This window comes from Barbatula barbatula (genome assembly GCF_947034865.1).
Source record: "Barbatula barbatula genome assembly, chromosome: 5".
Lineage (NCBI taxonomy): Eukaryota > Metazoa > Chordata > Actinopteri > Cypriniformes > Nemacheilidae > Barbatula > Barbatula barbatula.
The window spans coordinates 1,860,008-1,876,690 of record NC_136769.1 but is presented as its reverse complement, the minus strand read 5'-3'; the positions used below and the strand labels follow the sequence as shown (position 1 = coordinate 1,876,690).

Here is a 16,683-nt window from a genome sequence, read left to right as displayed (position 1 = left end):
GCGAAAGGTTTCTCTCCAGTGAATTCTCTTGTGTGCCTTAAGGCTACTTGTATCTGTAAAACTCTTTCCACACTGTACATTTACATTTACATTTAGTCATTTAGCAGACGCTTTTATCCAAAGCGACTTACAGATGAGGAAACATTGGAAGCAATTATAACAACATAGGCAACGAAAATACATAAGTGCATCAAACTAGTCCATTAAAGCCTAGCACAGTATAAAAGCTAAGAATAGCGAGGTTAGTAATATATATATATATTTTTTTTATAAAGAAGGAAAGGGAAGAGAATTAGGAAAAACTCAATCAGCGACGTGTTGACGGAAGAGATGCGTTTTTAGGCGTTTTTTAAAGATGGCAACCGAGTCTGCTGATCTTGTAGCAGCAGGTAGATCATTCCACCAATGTGGAACAGATCCAGTGAAGGTACGGGAGAGTGACTTTTTTCCTTTTTGGGATGGTACCACTAGTCGTTGTTCCTTTGCAGACCGCAGTGATCTGGCAGGAACATAGATCTGCATTAGCGAGTGGAGATACGATGGTGCAGATCCGGTGTTGGTCTTGTAGGCCAGGAGCAAAGCCTTGAACTTTATGCGGGCGGCAACAGGGAGCCAGTGTAACCTGATGAAGAGCGGAGTTACATGCGCTCTCTTCGGTTCATTGAAGACCACTCTTGCCGCCGCATTCTGGATCATCTGGAGAGGTTTGATTGTGCAAGCAGGAAGTCCAGCCAGAAGCGCATTGCAATAATCCAGTTTGGACAGGACAAGAGCCTGGACTAGGACTTGCGTAGAGTGCTCCGATAGGAAAGGTCTAATTTTCCTAATGTTGTAGAGGATGAATCTACAGGACCGGGCGGTGCTGGCAACATGACTTGTGAGGTTAAGCCGATCATCGATTACCACTCCCAGGTTTCTGGCTGTGCTGGACGGTGTAATCGTTGATGAGCCTAGTTGAATGGCAAGGTTGTGGTGAATCTTTGGGTTGCCCGGGATCACAAGCAGTTCCGTTTTTGCAAGGTTTAGCTGCAGGTGATGATCCTTCATCCAAAGCGAGATGTCACTAAGGCATGCCGTGATGCGAGCAGCGACCGTCGGATCGTTCAGTTGAAATGACAAGTAGAGTTGTGTGTCGTCCGCATAGCAGTGATAGGAGAAGCCATGCTTTTGAATGACCGAGCCGAGGGATGTCATGTAAATGGAGAAGAGTAGCGGTCCAAGCACTGAGCCCTGTGGCACCCCTGTGTTGAGCTGTTGGGACGCGGAGACCTCATCTTTCCAGGATACTCTGAATGACCTACCCGAGAGGTAGGACTCAAACCATTGCAACGCCATTCCAGAGACACCCATAGCACTGCGAGAAGCCAGGAGGATGTGATGATTGACAGTGTCAAAGGCAGCAGACAGATCCAGTAGGATGAGCACAGAAGACATGGATGATGCTTTTGCCAGTCTCAGGGCTTCGATGACTGAGAGCAGTGCAGTCTCTGTGGAATGACCGGTCTTGAACCCAGACTGATTGCTGTCCAGGAGGTTGTTTTGCATGAGAAAGGAGGAGAGCTGATTGAACACAACTCGCTCCAGGGCTTTGGCGATGAAGGGAAGAAGGGAGACAGGCCTGTAGTTTTCTAGCAGTGTAGGGTCCAGGGTGGGTTTCTTTCGAAGCGGTGTGATGCAAGCCTCTTTGAACGCTGTGGGAAATGTCCCAGTGGTGAGCGAAGAGTTGATGATGTGGGTCAGAGCAGGCACAACCGTTGGAGAGATGGCCTGGAGGAGATGGGTGGGGATGGGATCCAGTGGGCAGGTGGTAGGGTGGTTGGAGCCAATGACCTTTGAGACATCAGCTTCAGACAGAGGAGAGAAGGCGGAGAGCACACACGTGTCAGGGATGTGGGCGGTTCGACCGATGGTGGCGTAGAGAACTGGTTGCTGATGGCAGTAGTTTTCTTTACGTAGAACGATGCAAAATCAGCAGCTGTTAACTCCGATGAAGGTGCGAGAGCAGGCAGACAGAGGAGAGCAGAGAAGGTTTTGAAGAGCGTTCGAGGGTCCGGAGAGTTGCAGATCCTCGAGTGGTAGTAATCTGTTTTTGCAGAGGTGACATCTACAGAGAAAGAAGAGAGAAGAGATTGGTAGAGAGAGAGGTCTGCAGGGTCTTTTGACTTGCGCCATTTTCTCTCAGCTGACCGGAGGCTGGCGCGATGCTCACGCAGTACATCCGATAACCAGGGAGCCGACGGGGATGGACGGGCTGGTCCAGATGCAAGAGGGCATAGGTTGTCCAAGCAGGATGAAAGCGTGGAACACAGAGTGGCTGTGGCATTGTCTGTATTCAAAAGAGAGAGCTCATCAGAGGGGGGGAGTGCAGAGAGGACAGCAGAGGAAAAACAAGAGGGAGGGAGAGACCGCAGGTTGCGGCGGAAGGTGACCATCGGTGAGACATCTGCGATATCCGGAGCAGTGAGGTCGAGGTCAAGGGTGACGAAGAAGTGATCAGACGTGTGCAGCGGGGTGACCTGAGAGTGATGAGTGGAGCAGTACCTTGTGAAGATCAGATCTAGATGGTTTCCAGACTTGTGGGTTGCTGATGTGGAAACCTGCTCGAGGAGAAATGATGCGGTCAGGTTGACGAAGTCAGCAGCCTGTTGCTTTCCAATGTGGATGTTGAAGTCGCCTAGTACCACCAGGGGAGTACCATCCTCAGGGAAGGATGAAAGAAGCACATCCAGCTCCTCCAAGAAATATCCAAGCTGACCTGGGGGACGATATATAACTACAAAATGACTTTTAACAGGGTGGGTGATAGTAACAGCATGAAACTCGAAAGAGGTGTTGTCACACATGGGTGTTAGCTGATTGAATGAAATCAGCTTTTGTTAAATGTATGTATGTAGACATACATGAGGTTTCTCTCCAGTGTGAATTCTCATGTGAATCTGTAGGTTTCTTGTATCTGTAAAACTCTTTCCACACTGTAGACATACATGAGGTTTCTCTCTGGTGTGAATTCTCCTGTGCTGTTTTTCACTCTTTTTGTCTCCTGTTCTCAGAGCTTCTTCCAGTGAACCTTTCTGCAACTTTTGCGCACGTTGATGTTTCTGATCAGCATCTTTTACTTCATCTTGACTGTCCTTATTCACTTCCATCATATCTGAAGTGAACAAAACTATCTGTTAAACACAGTTTTACAATTGTACAAAACAACATCACAAGACAAGATCATAGTTTCATTTTCAGGGAACACAGTCATTCAGTGCACTGAGTATTGCTTTGGATAAAAGTGTTTGCCATGTAAGATGAACACATCCTAAGAGAATATTTTAAATTTACTCTGTTTAAATTACAACATAAAATGAGCTTAGACTGTACATTATTGACATTTGTATTTGATTGACAAAATGCATTCATTGTGCAATCCAGAGAGCAAATGAATGTTTATTATAATCATTTTTGTTACAGAATTTTGTATTTTATAATTAAAATCATTACTGCCATATCATCTCAGTGGTTTGGATTAAATGAATCAAGTATAAGTCAAGTATCAATGCAAAATATTTTCAGGTACAAAATAAAAGTCATCAGATGTGAAATAACACTACATAGTCTTCACTGTATAAATTGAATATAGATCAATCCTTATTAGAGTCACACCAGTCAAGAGCTTTGAGTGACGATTTTATTTTCTTTTGTTGTTTTATTAACAATAATAACAGACTGTGATTTATAAAGCTGCTGTCACTTTAAGTTCAGTACAGCAGAAACAATTCCCCCAAAAATATAGTCGAGTAAAAGAAAGAATAACAACTAAAAACCAACAGACTGTGTCTCATGTAGTCGAGTAAAAGAACAAATGCATGTTTTCTTTTCAATAAGACGATAAAAAACCAACAGACTGATGAAAATGTGAAAAAAGGGTCAAAATGCTGTGCTCTACAAACTCAAAGCAGAACGATGGTCACCTTATAGCCAAACATGTGATTCTATTGAACCTTTACCAGGGAGCCGTTTCAGAAAGCAGGGTAAGTGCAAACTCAGAGTAAATTAACCCCAGAAAACGGGATACTCTGGGTTTTCAGTTTCAGAACGCGAGGTATATCAAACCCGTGACCGCGGGGTAACTCAAGCCCGTTTCAGAAATCAAGGTATCTTATACTTAAGAGTGAGTAACCATAGTAACCTACTCTGTGAACCTAACCTGGTCGGGAGAAGGTTTTATTCCACTAACCCGAGGTTTGTTACAATCTCCGTCCCTTTTAGAAACGTGAGCGGTGTTGAAATTGCCTTCGCCGTTTGTTTTTTCATTCGTTTTCCTTAATCGCGCACAAGTTCGTAACACAAACATTAAAATGGCATGTCTGTTTATTCAGAGAGAGTTAAATTAACGTCGGGAGAGAATATATGGTGAAGCCCCGTTTGGATGTTTTATCATATGCGGAGGATTTCTTATTTGAGCGATACAGTTTTTCTTTACAGTCCATTACATATATTCACAATCTGCTTCATCCTTACATCACAAACCTCACTCGTCGTGGCCGCGCTCTTACATCTGAGCAGATTCTCTGTTACGTTTCTTTGCTAATGGAAACTTTCTATATAACACGGGGGATGCAGAACACGTTAGCAAGGCAACTATATGCAGAGCAGTAAGAAAAGTGTGAATCGCTCTCAAGCACTTTTTATACATTTGTGTTAAGTTTCCTTTGAGAGCCATCAAAGAGGAGTTTCATAGGACTACAGGTGAATGGTGAACGTCTTTCTGAATTAGGCTGATCAAATAAATGTGGTTTTGCTGCCACCTCTGGAATTAGATAATAATTCAAATACCCTTTAGGATTTCCCATTGTGATTGGGTGCACATTTAAAAGGTCCAACTTGCCCCGTTCTACGCGGGCTGAACTGCCGTCGGTCAGAATGAGAGAAGGCGCTGTAACGAGGAGGCTAAAGACCGCAGTCCCTATAGCGTCTGTCGCTAGAGCGTCTCTGTTGGTCGGGGATTGAGGCTTACACACTGCACAGCTCTTCACTAGCTGGCCTCCGTTACACAGCTGGAGCAGGGGCGAGCATGGCCAGTTTTTTGTCTTCTATAGCCACAGTGCTCGGTTTTGATGTCCTCAAAGACTTTCAAGGCCAGTTTATTAAATATATCAAACATTTCCCAGTCAGGCATCCTACAAGCAAGAGCATTTAAACTCACCGGACTGAATGATGTTTATATATTTCATTTTCAGCTGCTGCCATGTACTTTTTTATTGCAGAAGGATTGCACCTACATGACAAAAATCGTAGCTATATATATACATATATATACAGTGCCTCCTATTGTTTTGGCGAGAAATAAACGAAGCGCTTTTTGTCACGTGCCGTTGCCATGGTGAATCGTGTTATCTCCACTCAATTGATGATGGCTTTTTAAAGCCGCAGTGAACACGCGTAACCTTGAGTGAACTTACTCAGAGTGGATTGAACTCATTGAAACCAGCTGTTCTGAAACAGAAAACTCAGAGTAGAGATTATCTGAGTAAATCAACTCAGAGTTCATATTTTAATTCAGTGTTGCTTGAACCTCCTTATTGAAACGGGTCCCTTATCACAACCAGATCAAGTTATGATCATTTGATGCAGTTTAGTGATTCACTTTCAGTTCTAATCTTCTGCATTTGTGGTTTATCAAATAAATGAAAGCTTAATAATTCCTCCACTGTCAGAAATAAAGATTTAAAAACAGAAACCAACCTCTGTGTTCTTTAGTCCTCTGAGTTTCTGTTGTGTGTCGTTCTGGATCTCTCGTGTTCTCAAGCTTCTCTTCCACAAACTCCAACAACTGTGTGAAGATTTCAGTTCTTACACCTGAAGTGATTCTTCTGCTTGTTGCTTTCTGGTATTTATTGGTGGTTTGATGTAGGAGGAGCTTTACTGAAGGTGTCAATCACTGTTGGTGTGAACTGGAGATGTTAGAGAGACATTGTCAATAACTCAACTCAGCTTCACTTATATAACATCACTAAAAACAACAATTGTTGACCAAGATGCTGTCCACTATATCAAATACCAACATTTATCTCCATGTGTAACAAAAATGACAAAAACATCTCGGCCACATCACAAATCAACTACAGAAACCCAAGCAAAGTGAGAGCAGTTGTCATAAAAACATCTAACAATGTTCAATTTCTTTGGTCTTATTCATGATGGATAAATATTCAACTGCTTATTATTTACAGTGTTTCTAACTGTAACTCTCATTATATTAGGGCTGTGTATTGACAAAGGCCTTGTGATACGATACATATCACCATAGATGATAACAATGCAATTGAGTTTCATACTCAACATTTTGCAATAGATTTTTAATAATAAAATGTAATAAAATAAAGTCTCCCTCTTGAGACATTGGCCATACGTACTGTAGCATATATGACGATAAAACACAATTAAAAATATCACAGGTTGTAGCAGTTTGATTATCGATACACTATCATGAAAAAATATTGCGCTGTGAACTTCTCCGCGATTAGTTGAGTTTTAAACGTCTGAAATGTCACATTGTTCGTCAACAGACTCATTGAAAGCGGTCACAGCAAACAGCGCATACAGGCGCGCAGACAGCACTATAGTGACGGGGAGACAAGACCCCTCAGACTCATAGTGACCCGATCTGCCCCTCACTGTCCCAACGAAAGACGACAAACATCAAACATCTGTAAAACTGAGGATTCATGAGGATGTCCGCTATGTACATTAGCCTGAGTAGTGACGGACAGGCCCGCAGCTGCTTCAATATTTTCCCGTCACTGCTTCACAATCGTGTCGGTCATCGACGTTCAGTCTCTGTGTGCTGCTGCTAGCCGATGCGTCCCGGAAACACGATTTGACGTCACTTCCTGTCTGAAATAAATCGAAATACTTTACGTCATTTTCAGGTATTATTTATCGCCTACCGTGACTGCTGTTTTTTATACATTTTGTATTACATTTTTTAAAAAGTGTATTTATCTGTATAAGTTTATTTTTCATGTACGCTGCTTTAAGATATTTCGTGGCTTGTAAAATTTTGGCTGCATTATAATGCCTGTTTGTTTTAAGGTGGATATAAACAATCAAAATTTGTCAAATAAATATTTTAAACACTCACCCTTTTAATTATAGGTCTGTGCCGGAACAGGGAACGTTCCCACAACTTTCACTAACGTTGTTTTGAAGTTATTTAAAGGTTAGGGGAAACATACTTAACATAATGTTTATGGGACGTTTTTAATAATGTTTTCAAAGTATGAGTTACGTTCCTTTAATGTTAAGAAAAACGTCCTCAGAACAACATTCTAGAAACGTTCTATTTATGTTATTTTTACTCAACTAATACTCTTGTAATGTTAAAGGAAAATGTTCTTAGAACAACGTTCTTGTAACATTGTTTTGATGTTTCTTGCAGTTGATGAAGGTTTTCAAAATATTAAGGGAAACGTTCCAGGAATAATGTTTTTAGAACATGGTTTTGATGTTATTTAGAGCTTCATGAAGTTTCTCATAATTGTCACAAGCTGGCTCATAGCTTGTGGCAACAATGAGGGGACACACAACAAAGTATAGGCCAAAACAGGTTTTCTTTATTGTAGACCAATAACTACTAACTTTAAACAAAAGAAAAAAGGAATGAGGTGTGATAGTGCCATAACGTAAGGAACAAACAAAACAGGATCATACCTGGAGGAGCAGAGAGAGAGAGAATGGTTAGTGAAGCAGTTTAAATACCCCTGAACCCAGGTGGCTCCAATCACTAATTACCCTCCTCTGCCTACAGGAGGAACCGCCCCTGCAAAGCAGAGGGGCCGTGACACCCCCCTCCTTAAAATGAGGGTGCTACCCTCAACCCCAAATTTGGCCTGACATTTAAAACAATCCCAAAGTTCCCCAAAAGAAAAGGATACCAGTCCCCACTCCGGAAAGTCACCTCTTTTCCCCTGGCTGACTATTCGCCCCTCAAACTCGGCAGCCCTAGTACCTGGGGAGCAATTTAAAAGACAGAGGCGCAGACAACCAGTAGGGGTCAGCAGAGAGGAGATGCTAGATTAAAGGAGCACGGGACAGGGCATCAGCAATAATATTATCCTTACCACTAATGTGTCTAATATCAAGGTTGAATGGTTGCAAGAACAAAGACCAACGCATCAGGCGCTGGTTGGGATTTTGCAGGGATTTAAGAAAAACGAGTGGATTGTGGTCAGTGAACACAGTTAAAGGGGTCAAACCGGAACCGACATAGACTTCAAAGTGCTGTAAAGCCCAAATGAGCGCTAAAGCCTCCATCTCAATTACAGAGTAGTTTTGTTGATACTTCTCAAATTTCCGGGAGAAGAAACTGACTGGACACTCAACGTTTTCATCATTTTCCTGGAGAAGTACAGCCCCAGCACCAATTTGACTGGCATCTACCTGCAATTTGAAAGGTTTCCCAAAATTTGGTGCTGCCAACACGGGTGCCAAACACAAGAGAGCCTTCACTGCCTCAAATGCCTCTTGACACTGGGTGGACCAGATAAATTCAGCCTTGGCCTTCAACAGATTGGTCAGTGGGGACACTTCTACCGCAAAGTTTTTACAGAAAGCACGGTAGTACCCCGCCATTCCCAGGAATCGCATCAGTTCTTTCTTTGTGGAGGGCTGTGGGAACTGCTTCACAGCCTGAACCTTAGCCTCCACGGGACAGACAACACCCTGACCAACCACCTTGCCTAGGTATGTGACTGTAGCTTTGGCAAATTCACACTTCGCCAAATTTAAAGTCAACCTGGCCCCCACTAGTCTTTCAAACAGGGCTTGCACTCTCTGGACATGCTCCTCCCAGGAGTCTGAGTAAACAACAACGTCATCCAAATACACGGCACACCCTTCCAGACCTGAGATCATTAGGGCTGAACCCTGTGCTTTCCTGCACTACTTCACGAGCAGCTAGTAGCAACCAAGGTAACCTTGTATAATAAGATGCTCAAAAGGTTGCCCTATGGCTGGTATTGGATACAAAGGTGCTGGCTTTACAACTTGGTTTGGCTTGCTTGTGCGCTGACATGTATGACAAGTTTTAATAAACTGTGATACATCACGCTTTAACCGTGGCCAGAAAAAATGACGGAGTATGCGATCATAAGTTTTACGAACACCCATATGACCTGCCACATCACCATGAGAAGTTTGCAACACTTTATTTCGCAAAGTAGTAGGTACAACTATTTGAAAAACGGTTCTCCTAGACCCTGATCATAGTGTGGAACCCATTTCCTGACCAACAGCCCATCAAGAAGAAAATAACACTGGGCAGTATTCCTCACCACTGAATCAGGAACAACTTTATCAAACAGATCAGCCAATGTAGTATCTGCCGTTTGCTCAGCTATCAATGAATCTCTCGAAATAGTCAATTGTTCTGTCTGGAGTTTAACTGGCAACTCAAGACTTTCTGGCTTAATCTCAACCTCCTTACGACAGGCAGCGCGGGTAACGGCACAAACTGGAAATACCTCAGGAGACATACAGCTGCAATCTGGAGATACCCTTTCAGGGGACACTAAATGTTGCTTCCTAAAGATGTTTAGTTTTCCATCTGCCCACACCTTACTACCTGCAACGTCATTCCCCAAAATCAAGTGGACTCCCTCTACTGGCAACTGGGGTCTAACACCAACCGCTACATCACCCTCTATAAGACCACATTTAAGGGTAACTTTATGCAAAGGAGAAGAGAATGGAACTAAGCCCATGCCGCATACCATTACACAACTGCCAGTCTCAGACTCCTTAGAGAACGGCAAAACCGATTCCAGAATAAACGAATCTAGAGCTCCAGTATCTCTTAAGATCTTAATCGGAACATTTTGGTTGCAACCTACCAGGGACACTACACCATCTGAAATAAAGGCTGAAAAATCACAGTGGGAAGACTGAGAACCAAGCTCAACTAGTGGCTGAAAAATCGGACCCTGGTGGCCAGAGGTTATAACAGGAGCTGCCACCACAGCAGGTTTAACTTGACCAAACTTTTTTGATTTCAGTAGAGGACAATCTATCTTCCAGTGTCCTTCAACTAAACAGTAGCGACAGGTTTGAGCATTAACTGGTGCTTTAGGTTCCCCAGAACCAAACATCTGCGCTGGTCTTTGGAAAGAAGCTCCAAAAAAAGGTGCCCCAATATTCCTAGCAGTATAACTATTTCTATGGTACATGTCACGGTTTGACTCAAAATGGCTTTTATGTGTTAGCCTGTACTCATCTGCAAGAACTGCTGCATCACTTGGAGACTTAACTTTACGTTCATTGATGTATGTAGCAATCTGATCAGTCACAGAATTTTTGAACTGTTCTAACACAATCAAGTTAGACAGACCCTCAAAAGTGCTAACTTCAGAAGCTGTACACCAACGATTAAATGCAGAAGTCAAATCACGAACAAACTCAGAATAGGTTTGTGAATCCAGTTTTTTCCTATAACGAAAACGTTGACGATATGCCTCTGGCACAAGCTCGTAGACCTTCAGCACTGCTGATTTAACTTTAGCATAAACTTTACTGTCGGCTACACTCAATGATGAAAAAGCCTCACGTGCTTTACCTGTGAGTACACATTGCAACAACATAGTCATATCCTAATCTGACCAAGCTCTAGCTTCTGCAATACGCTCAAATAAAGTTAAGTATGTATCTGGATCGGACTCCTCAAATTTAGGTAACAAACGAAGATTCTGTGAAACATCAAACTGTAGTACTCCTTCTGGTCTATTGGCATTTTGCAATCGTGCTATTTCTAACTGCATTTGCAACAGCTCCCTCTGCTGTTCAAAAGTTAATGAAGGGCTAGAATGAACGCTTGCGCCCTCACTACTAGCAGACTGACCCACAAAGACACCTACTTCTCTAAGGCCTTGCTTTAATCCAGCTTTAACAGTCTCTTTAAGTTTTTTATCAACAATCTTAATATGATAATGTTCAGCAATTTCAAATAACTGCTCCTTAGTACACAACTCTAAGGCTAACTCCGAAGGAGCCTGAACAAAACTACTCAGAACAAAAGACATTTTCCTCAACCAATACAACTATTACAAATGCCCAAAAACTCAACTCACCTGCTGCCAGTCTGGGTTTAAGGACAGGAGCCACACCCCTCTATCCTCCAAAACAACTAACTGGCCCCTAGTCTTCGTGCAGTCACATGTGGTGGGGTTTTATGCACACAAAACCAGTGGAGTGGAACAGACAACCAGAAACTGGCGGTCCCTCCACATCCACGGAGGTGCTCCCGAGCCGATGTAAGGGAAAAAGGGAAAGGGAAGCTCTACCCACGTTCACTGCCACCTAAAAAAAACCACCACGAGCCTCATATTGACACTCGTTGATAAGCCTCAACAGGAGAGGACTCCCACCTAAACAAAAACCCAGAAAAGGCCCAAAGTGAATTGCTAACCAAATTTAGCTACAAAGCTAACTAAAAATGAACACAGCTCTCACTGCACTCTCCAATAATATTGGCCCAAACAAAGCATCCCCTCAAACAAAAGAAATTGGCAACCTAGACTAACAAAATTACTAACCCAACTTAACTACAAAACAATAATCAAATAAGCCAATCTGATAAATCAGACAAAAACATTAATCAACTGACAAAAATGTTAAAGTAAACCAAAATACTAAAGTAAGACTAAAGTACAATTAACTTTAATTTATGGACGAGCCCCCACTTGTCACAAGCTGGCTCATAGCTTGTGGCAACAATGAGGGGACACACAACAAAGTATAGGCCAAAACAGGTTTTCTTTATTGTAGACCAATAACTACTAACTTTAAACAAAAGAAAAAAGGAATGAGGTGTGATAGTGCCATAACGTAAGGAACAAACAAAACAGGATCATACCTGGAGGAGCAGAGAGAGAGAGAATGGTTAGTGAAGCAGTTTAAATACCCCTGAACCCAGGTGGCTCCAATCACTAATTACCCTCCTCTGCCTACAGGAGGAACCGCCCCTGCAAAGCAGAGGGGCCGTGACATAATGCTGAAGGATAACCATTCCTGGAACAATATTCTCAGAATGGTTTTTATGTAATTTTGTGCTTGATGAAGGTTCTCATAATGCTAAAGGTTATACGTTTTTTACTTTTTTTAGACATTGGTTAAAGAGTTGGACTGTAACCAGAAGGTTGTGAGTCTTAGGACCACCAGAAAATGTAATTGGGGGGAGTGAATAAACGCCACTCTCTCCACACCAAAGGAGCCCTTGAGCACATGTGACTTCTGCGTTTAACGCAAGCACTCTCTGCAGTTTCCAGTTGGGGAGACTCAAAGTAGAGTGAAATGGGAAAATGAGAAATAAGTTCTTCTTCTATACACCACTGCGGTGCGCTGCAGTGTAAGGCATCTGCTAAATTGATAAATTTTCTTAGTTTCCCATTTCTCCCTGCTTTAAGTCTTGCAAACCGGAAACTGACGAGGGTTCTTCCTGTTTAACACGGAAGTAACGCGCGCATGCTCCGCGGGCACCACAGCAAGAATGGATGCAAAAACTGTACTCTCACTGCTGTGTGTGAGCACTTGGATGGGTGAAATGGAGAGTATGGGAAACATGTACTCGGCCAAACAACACTTCTAAGAAAGAAATAACTACATATTTATGGTAGAAAATGTTGCTAGAAAATTAAAATGTCTATGATTATTATGCCCAGTTGTGGTGCGCCTGCCTCAGCTCGGCTTTGGTCTCTTGGTTCGAAGAGGTTTTCTCCCTTAAACGGCACAAACCGAAATCGGGGACCAAGAATGAAACTGACTTTGAGTGAACTAGTCTAGCTGTGTCTAAGTTTATTAAAGATGGGTTCAGTATATATATGCATAAAAGAGGAAGTGAGAGCTCAGGGCTCAGATCCAACCTATTGGTGCACAGAACATATTTCTGAACATATATCAGTTAGTATTTCTGTCTAGGACAATTATTAGTTCTTTGTTCTGGGTACCCAGAACACTTCTGCGCTCCTCCACCCCATCACAATGATATACTCCATTATAAGGAAACATATATTATCCTCGTAGGTCGCTATTGCCGGGACACATGGGGAACCAGGCTCCAGGTGTCTTATCAGAAACCTAGATTCTGGAATCTCACAATAACTTAATCCATTTCTGTTAAAATTTGGTTAATATATGGCACAAATGAACTTTGTTGAATTAAATAAATGGATTCAGGATTTGCAGTGTTCACATTGAATGATGGATCGGCGACAGGAGATTATACACTGGTTGACTTTACAATAGGTCAGAATCACTTAAAACTCTTCTCCTCAAACAACGTTTCACAACCAAAGGTACGCCTGAAGTGATGCGTGACATCAGCATTCTCGCGCAACATTAGCAGCCACGCTTGCTGATCTGGGGGGTATTGCACAAAAGCAAGATAAGGGATTAAGCTGGGATTTTCCAGTTATCCTGGCTGAATTTAGCCCTAACTCTATTGCATGAAGGGAGGCTAAATTAATCTACATTAAGTTACTATGGAGATTTACACTTTGCAGCTAGCCTGCTCCGGAGCAGGCTAACAACCAGGCTAAGATTAATCCTAGTGATTTATCGGCTAGTTCCTCTCTAAATCCTACTAGATATTAATGAGGTTTCTCTCCAGTGTGAATTCTCATGTGTCTCTTAAGGCTACTCGAGACTGCAAATCTCTTTCCACACTGTAGACATACATGAGGTTTCTCTCCAGTGTGAATTCTCATGTGTGTCTTAAGGTGACTCGTATGTAAAAAACTTGTTCCACACTGTAGACATGCGTGAGGTTTCTCTCCAGTGTGAATTCTCATGTGTGTCTTAAGGCTTCCTGTTTGTGTAAAAGTCTTTCCACACTGTAGACATGCGTGAGGTTTCTCTCCAGTGTGAATTCTCATGTGTGTCTTAAGGCTTCCTGTTTGTGTAAAAGTCTTTCCACACTGTAGACATACATGAGGTTTCTCTTCAGTGTGAATTATCATGTGTCGCTTAAGGCTTCCTGTTTCTGTAAAAGTCTTTCCACACTGTAGACATGCGTGAGGTTTCTCTCCAGTGTGAATTCTCATGTGTGTCTTAAGACTTCCTGTTTGTGTAAAACTCTGTCCACACTGTAGACATACATGAGGTTTCTCTCCAGTGTGAATTATCATGTGTCGCTTAAGGCTTCCTGTTTCTGTAAAAGTCTTTCCACACTGTAGACATGCGTGAGGTTTCTCTCCAGTGTGAATTCTCATGTGAATCTGTAGGTTTCCTGTTTCTGTAAAAGTCTTTCCACACTGTAGACATGCGTGTGGTTTTTCTCCAGTGTGAATTCTCATGTGTGTCTTAAGGTGACTCGAGACTGCAAATCTCTTTCCACACTGTAGACATGCGTGAGGTTTCTCTCCAGTGTGAATTCTCATGTGTGTCTTAAGGCTTCCTGTTTTTGTAAAACTCCTTCCACACTGTAGACATTCGTGAGGTTTCTCTCCAGTGTGACTTCTCATGTGCTGTTTTTCACTCTTTTTGTCTCCTGTTCTCAGAGCTTCTTCCAGTGAAACTTTCTGGAATCTTTGTGCACGTTGATGTTTCTGATCAGCATCTTTTACTTCATCTTGACTGTCCTTATTCTCTTCCATCATATCTGAAGTGAACAAAACTATCTGTTAAACACAGTTTTACAATTGTACAAAACAACATCACAAGACAAGATCATAGTTTCATTTTCAGCGAACACAGTCATTCAGTGCACTGAGTATTGCTTTGGATAAAAGTGTTTGCCATATAAGATGAACACATCCTAAGAGAATATTTTAACTTTACTCTGTCTAAATTACAACATAAAATGAGCTTAGACTGTACATTATTGACATTTGTATTTGATTGACAAAATGTATTCATTGTGGAATCCAGAGAGCAAATGAATGTTTATTATAATCATTTTTGTTACTGAATTATGTGTTTTATAATTAAAATCATTACTGCCATGATATCTCAGTGGTTTGGATTGAATGAATCAAGTATAAATCAAGAATGAATGCAAAACATCTTCAGGTACAAAATAAAAGTCATCAGATGTGAAATAACACTACATAGTCTTCACTGTATAAATTGAATATAGATCAATCCTTATTAGAGTCACACCAGTCAAGAGCATTGAGTGACGATTTTCTTTGTCTTTTGTTGTTTTATTAACAATAATAACAGACTGTGATTTATAAAGCTGCTGTCACTTTAAGATCAGTACAGCAGAAACGATGCCCCCAAAAATATAGTCGAGTAAAAGAAAGAATAACAACTAAAAACCAACAGACTGTGTCTCATGTAGTCGAGTAAAAGAACAAAAACAAATGTGATTCTATTGAACCTTTACCAGGGAGCCGTTTCAGATAGGAAAAGGGTAAGTGCAAACTCAGAGTAAATTAACCCCAGAAAACGGGATACTCTGGGTTTTCAGTTTCAGAACGCGAGGTATATCAAACCCGTGACCGCGGGGTAAGTCAAGCCCGTTTCAGAAATCAAGGTATCTTATACTTAAGAGTGAGTAACCATAGTAACCTACTCTGTGAACCTAACCTGGTCGGGAGCAGGTTTTATTCCACTAACCCGAGGTTTGTTACAATCTCCGTCCCTTTTAGAGACGTGAGCGGTGTTGAAATTGCCTTCGCCGTTTGTTTTTTCATTCGTTTTCCTTAATCACGCACAAGTTCGTAACACAAACATTAAAATGGCATGTCTGTTTATTCAGAGAGAGTTAAATTTGCTTCAGGAGAGAATATATGGTGAAGCCCCGTTTGGATGTTTTATCATATGCGGAGGATTTCTTATTTGAGCGATACAGTTTTTCTTTACAGTCCATTACATATATTCACAATCTGCTTCATCCTTACATCACAAACCTCACTCGTCGTGGCCGCGCTCTTACATCTGAGCAGATTCTCTGTTACGTTTCTTTGCTAATGGAAACTTTCTATATAACACGGGGGATGCAGAACACGTTAGCAAGGCAACTATATGCAGAGCAGTAAGAAAAGTGTGAATCGCTCTCAAGCACTTTTTATACATTTGTGTTAAGTTTCCTTTGAGAGCCATCAAAGAGGAGTTTCATAGGACTACAGGTGAATGGTGAACGTCTTTCTGAATTAGGCTGATCAAATAAATGTGGTCTTGCTGCCACATCTGGAATTAGATAATAATTCAAATACCCTTTAGGATTTCCCATTGTGATTGTGTGCACATTTAAAAGGTCCAACTTGCCCCGTTCTACGCGGGCTGAACTGCCGTCGGTCAGAATGAGAGAAGGCGCTGTAACGAGGAGGCTAAAGACCGCAGTCCCTATAGCGTCTGTCGCTAGAGCGTCTCTGTTGGTCGGGGATTGAGGCTTACACACTGCACAGCTCTTCACTAGCTGGCCTCCGTTACACAGCTGGAGCAGGGGCGAGCATGGCCAGTTTTTTGTCTTCTATAGCCACAGTGCTCGGTTTTGATGTCCTCAAAGACTTTCAAGGCCAGTTTATTAAATATATCAAACATTTCCCAGTCAGGCATCCTACAAGCAAGAGCATTTAAACTCACCGGACTGAATGATGTTTATATATTTCATTTTCAGCTGCTGCCATGTACTTTTTTATTGCAGAAGGATTGCACTTACATGACAAAAATCGTAGCTATATATATACATATATATAC

General features: G+C 42.0%; 2 protein-coding genes across 2 annotated transcripts; both read right to left on the bottom strand.

Moving 5' to 3' along the window:
• Positions 1-1,736: 1,736 nt before the first annotated feature.
• Positions 1,737-3,126, bottom strand: LOC306894139 (uncharacterized protein; the record flags this gene model as incomplete). The annotated part of the gene is made up of 2 exons (XM_079456424.1): positions 2,901-3,126; positions 1,737-2,755 (listed from the first exon to the last, which is right to left on the bottom strand). The coding sequence occupies exons 1-2, from the start codon at positions 2,980-2,982 to the stop codon at positions 1,737-1,739; spliced, it is 1,101 nt and encodes a 366-aa protein (XP_079312550.1). The 5' UTR covers positions 2,983-3,126.
• Positions 3,127-11,784: 8,658 nt separating this feature from the next.
• On the bottom strand, positions 11,785-14,634 carry LOC306894706 (uncharacterized protein). The gene has a single exon (XM_079457435.1). It carries the CDS (start codon positions 14,631-14,633, stop codon positions 13,629-13,631), a length of 1,005 nt encoding a protein of 334 aa, XP_079313561.1. The 5' UTR covers position 14,634; the 3' UTR covers positions 11,785-13,628.
• Between the last annotated feature and the right edge of the window lie 2,049 nt (positions 14,635-16,683).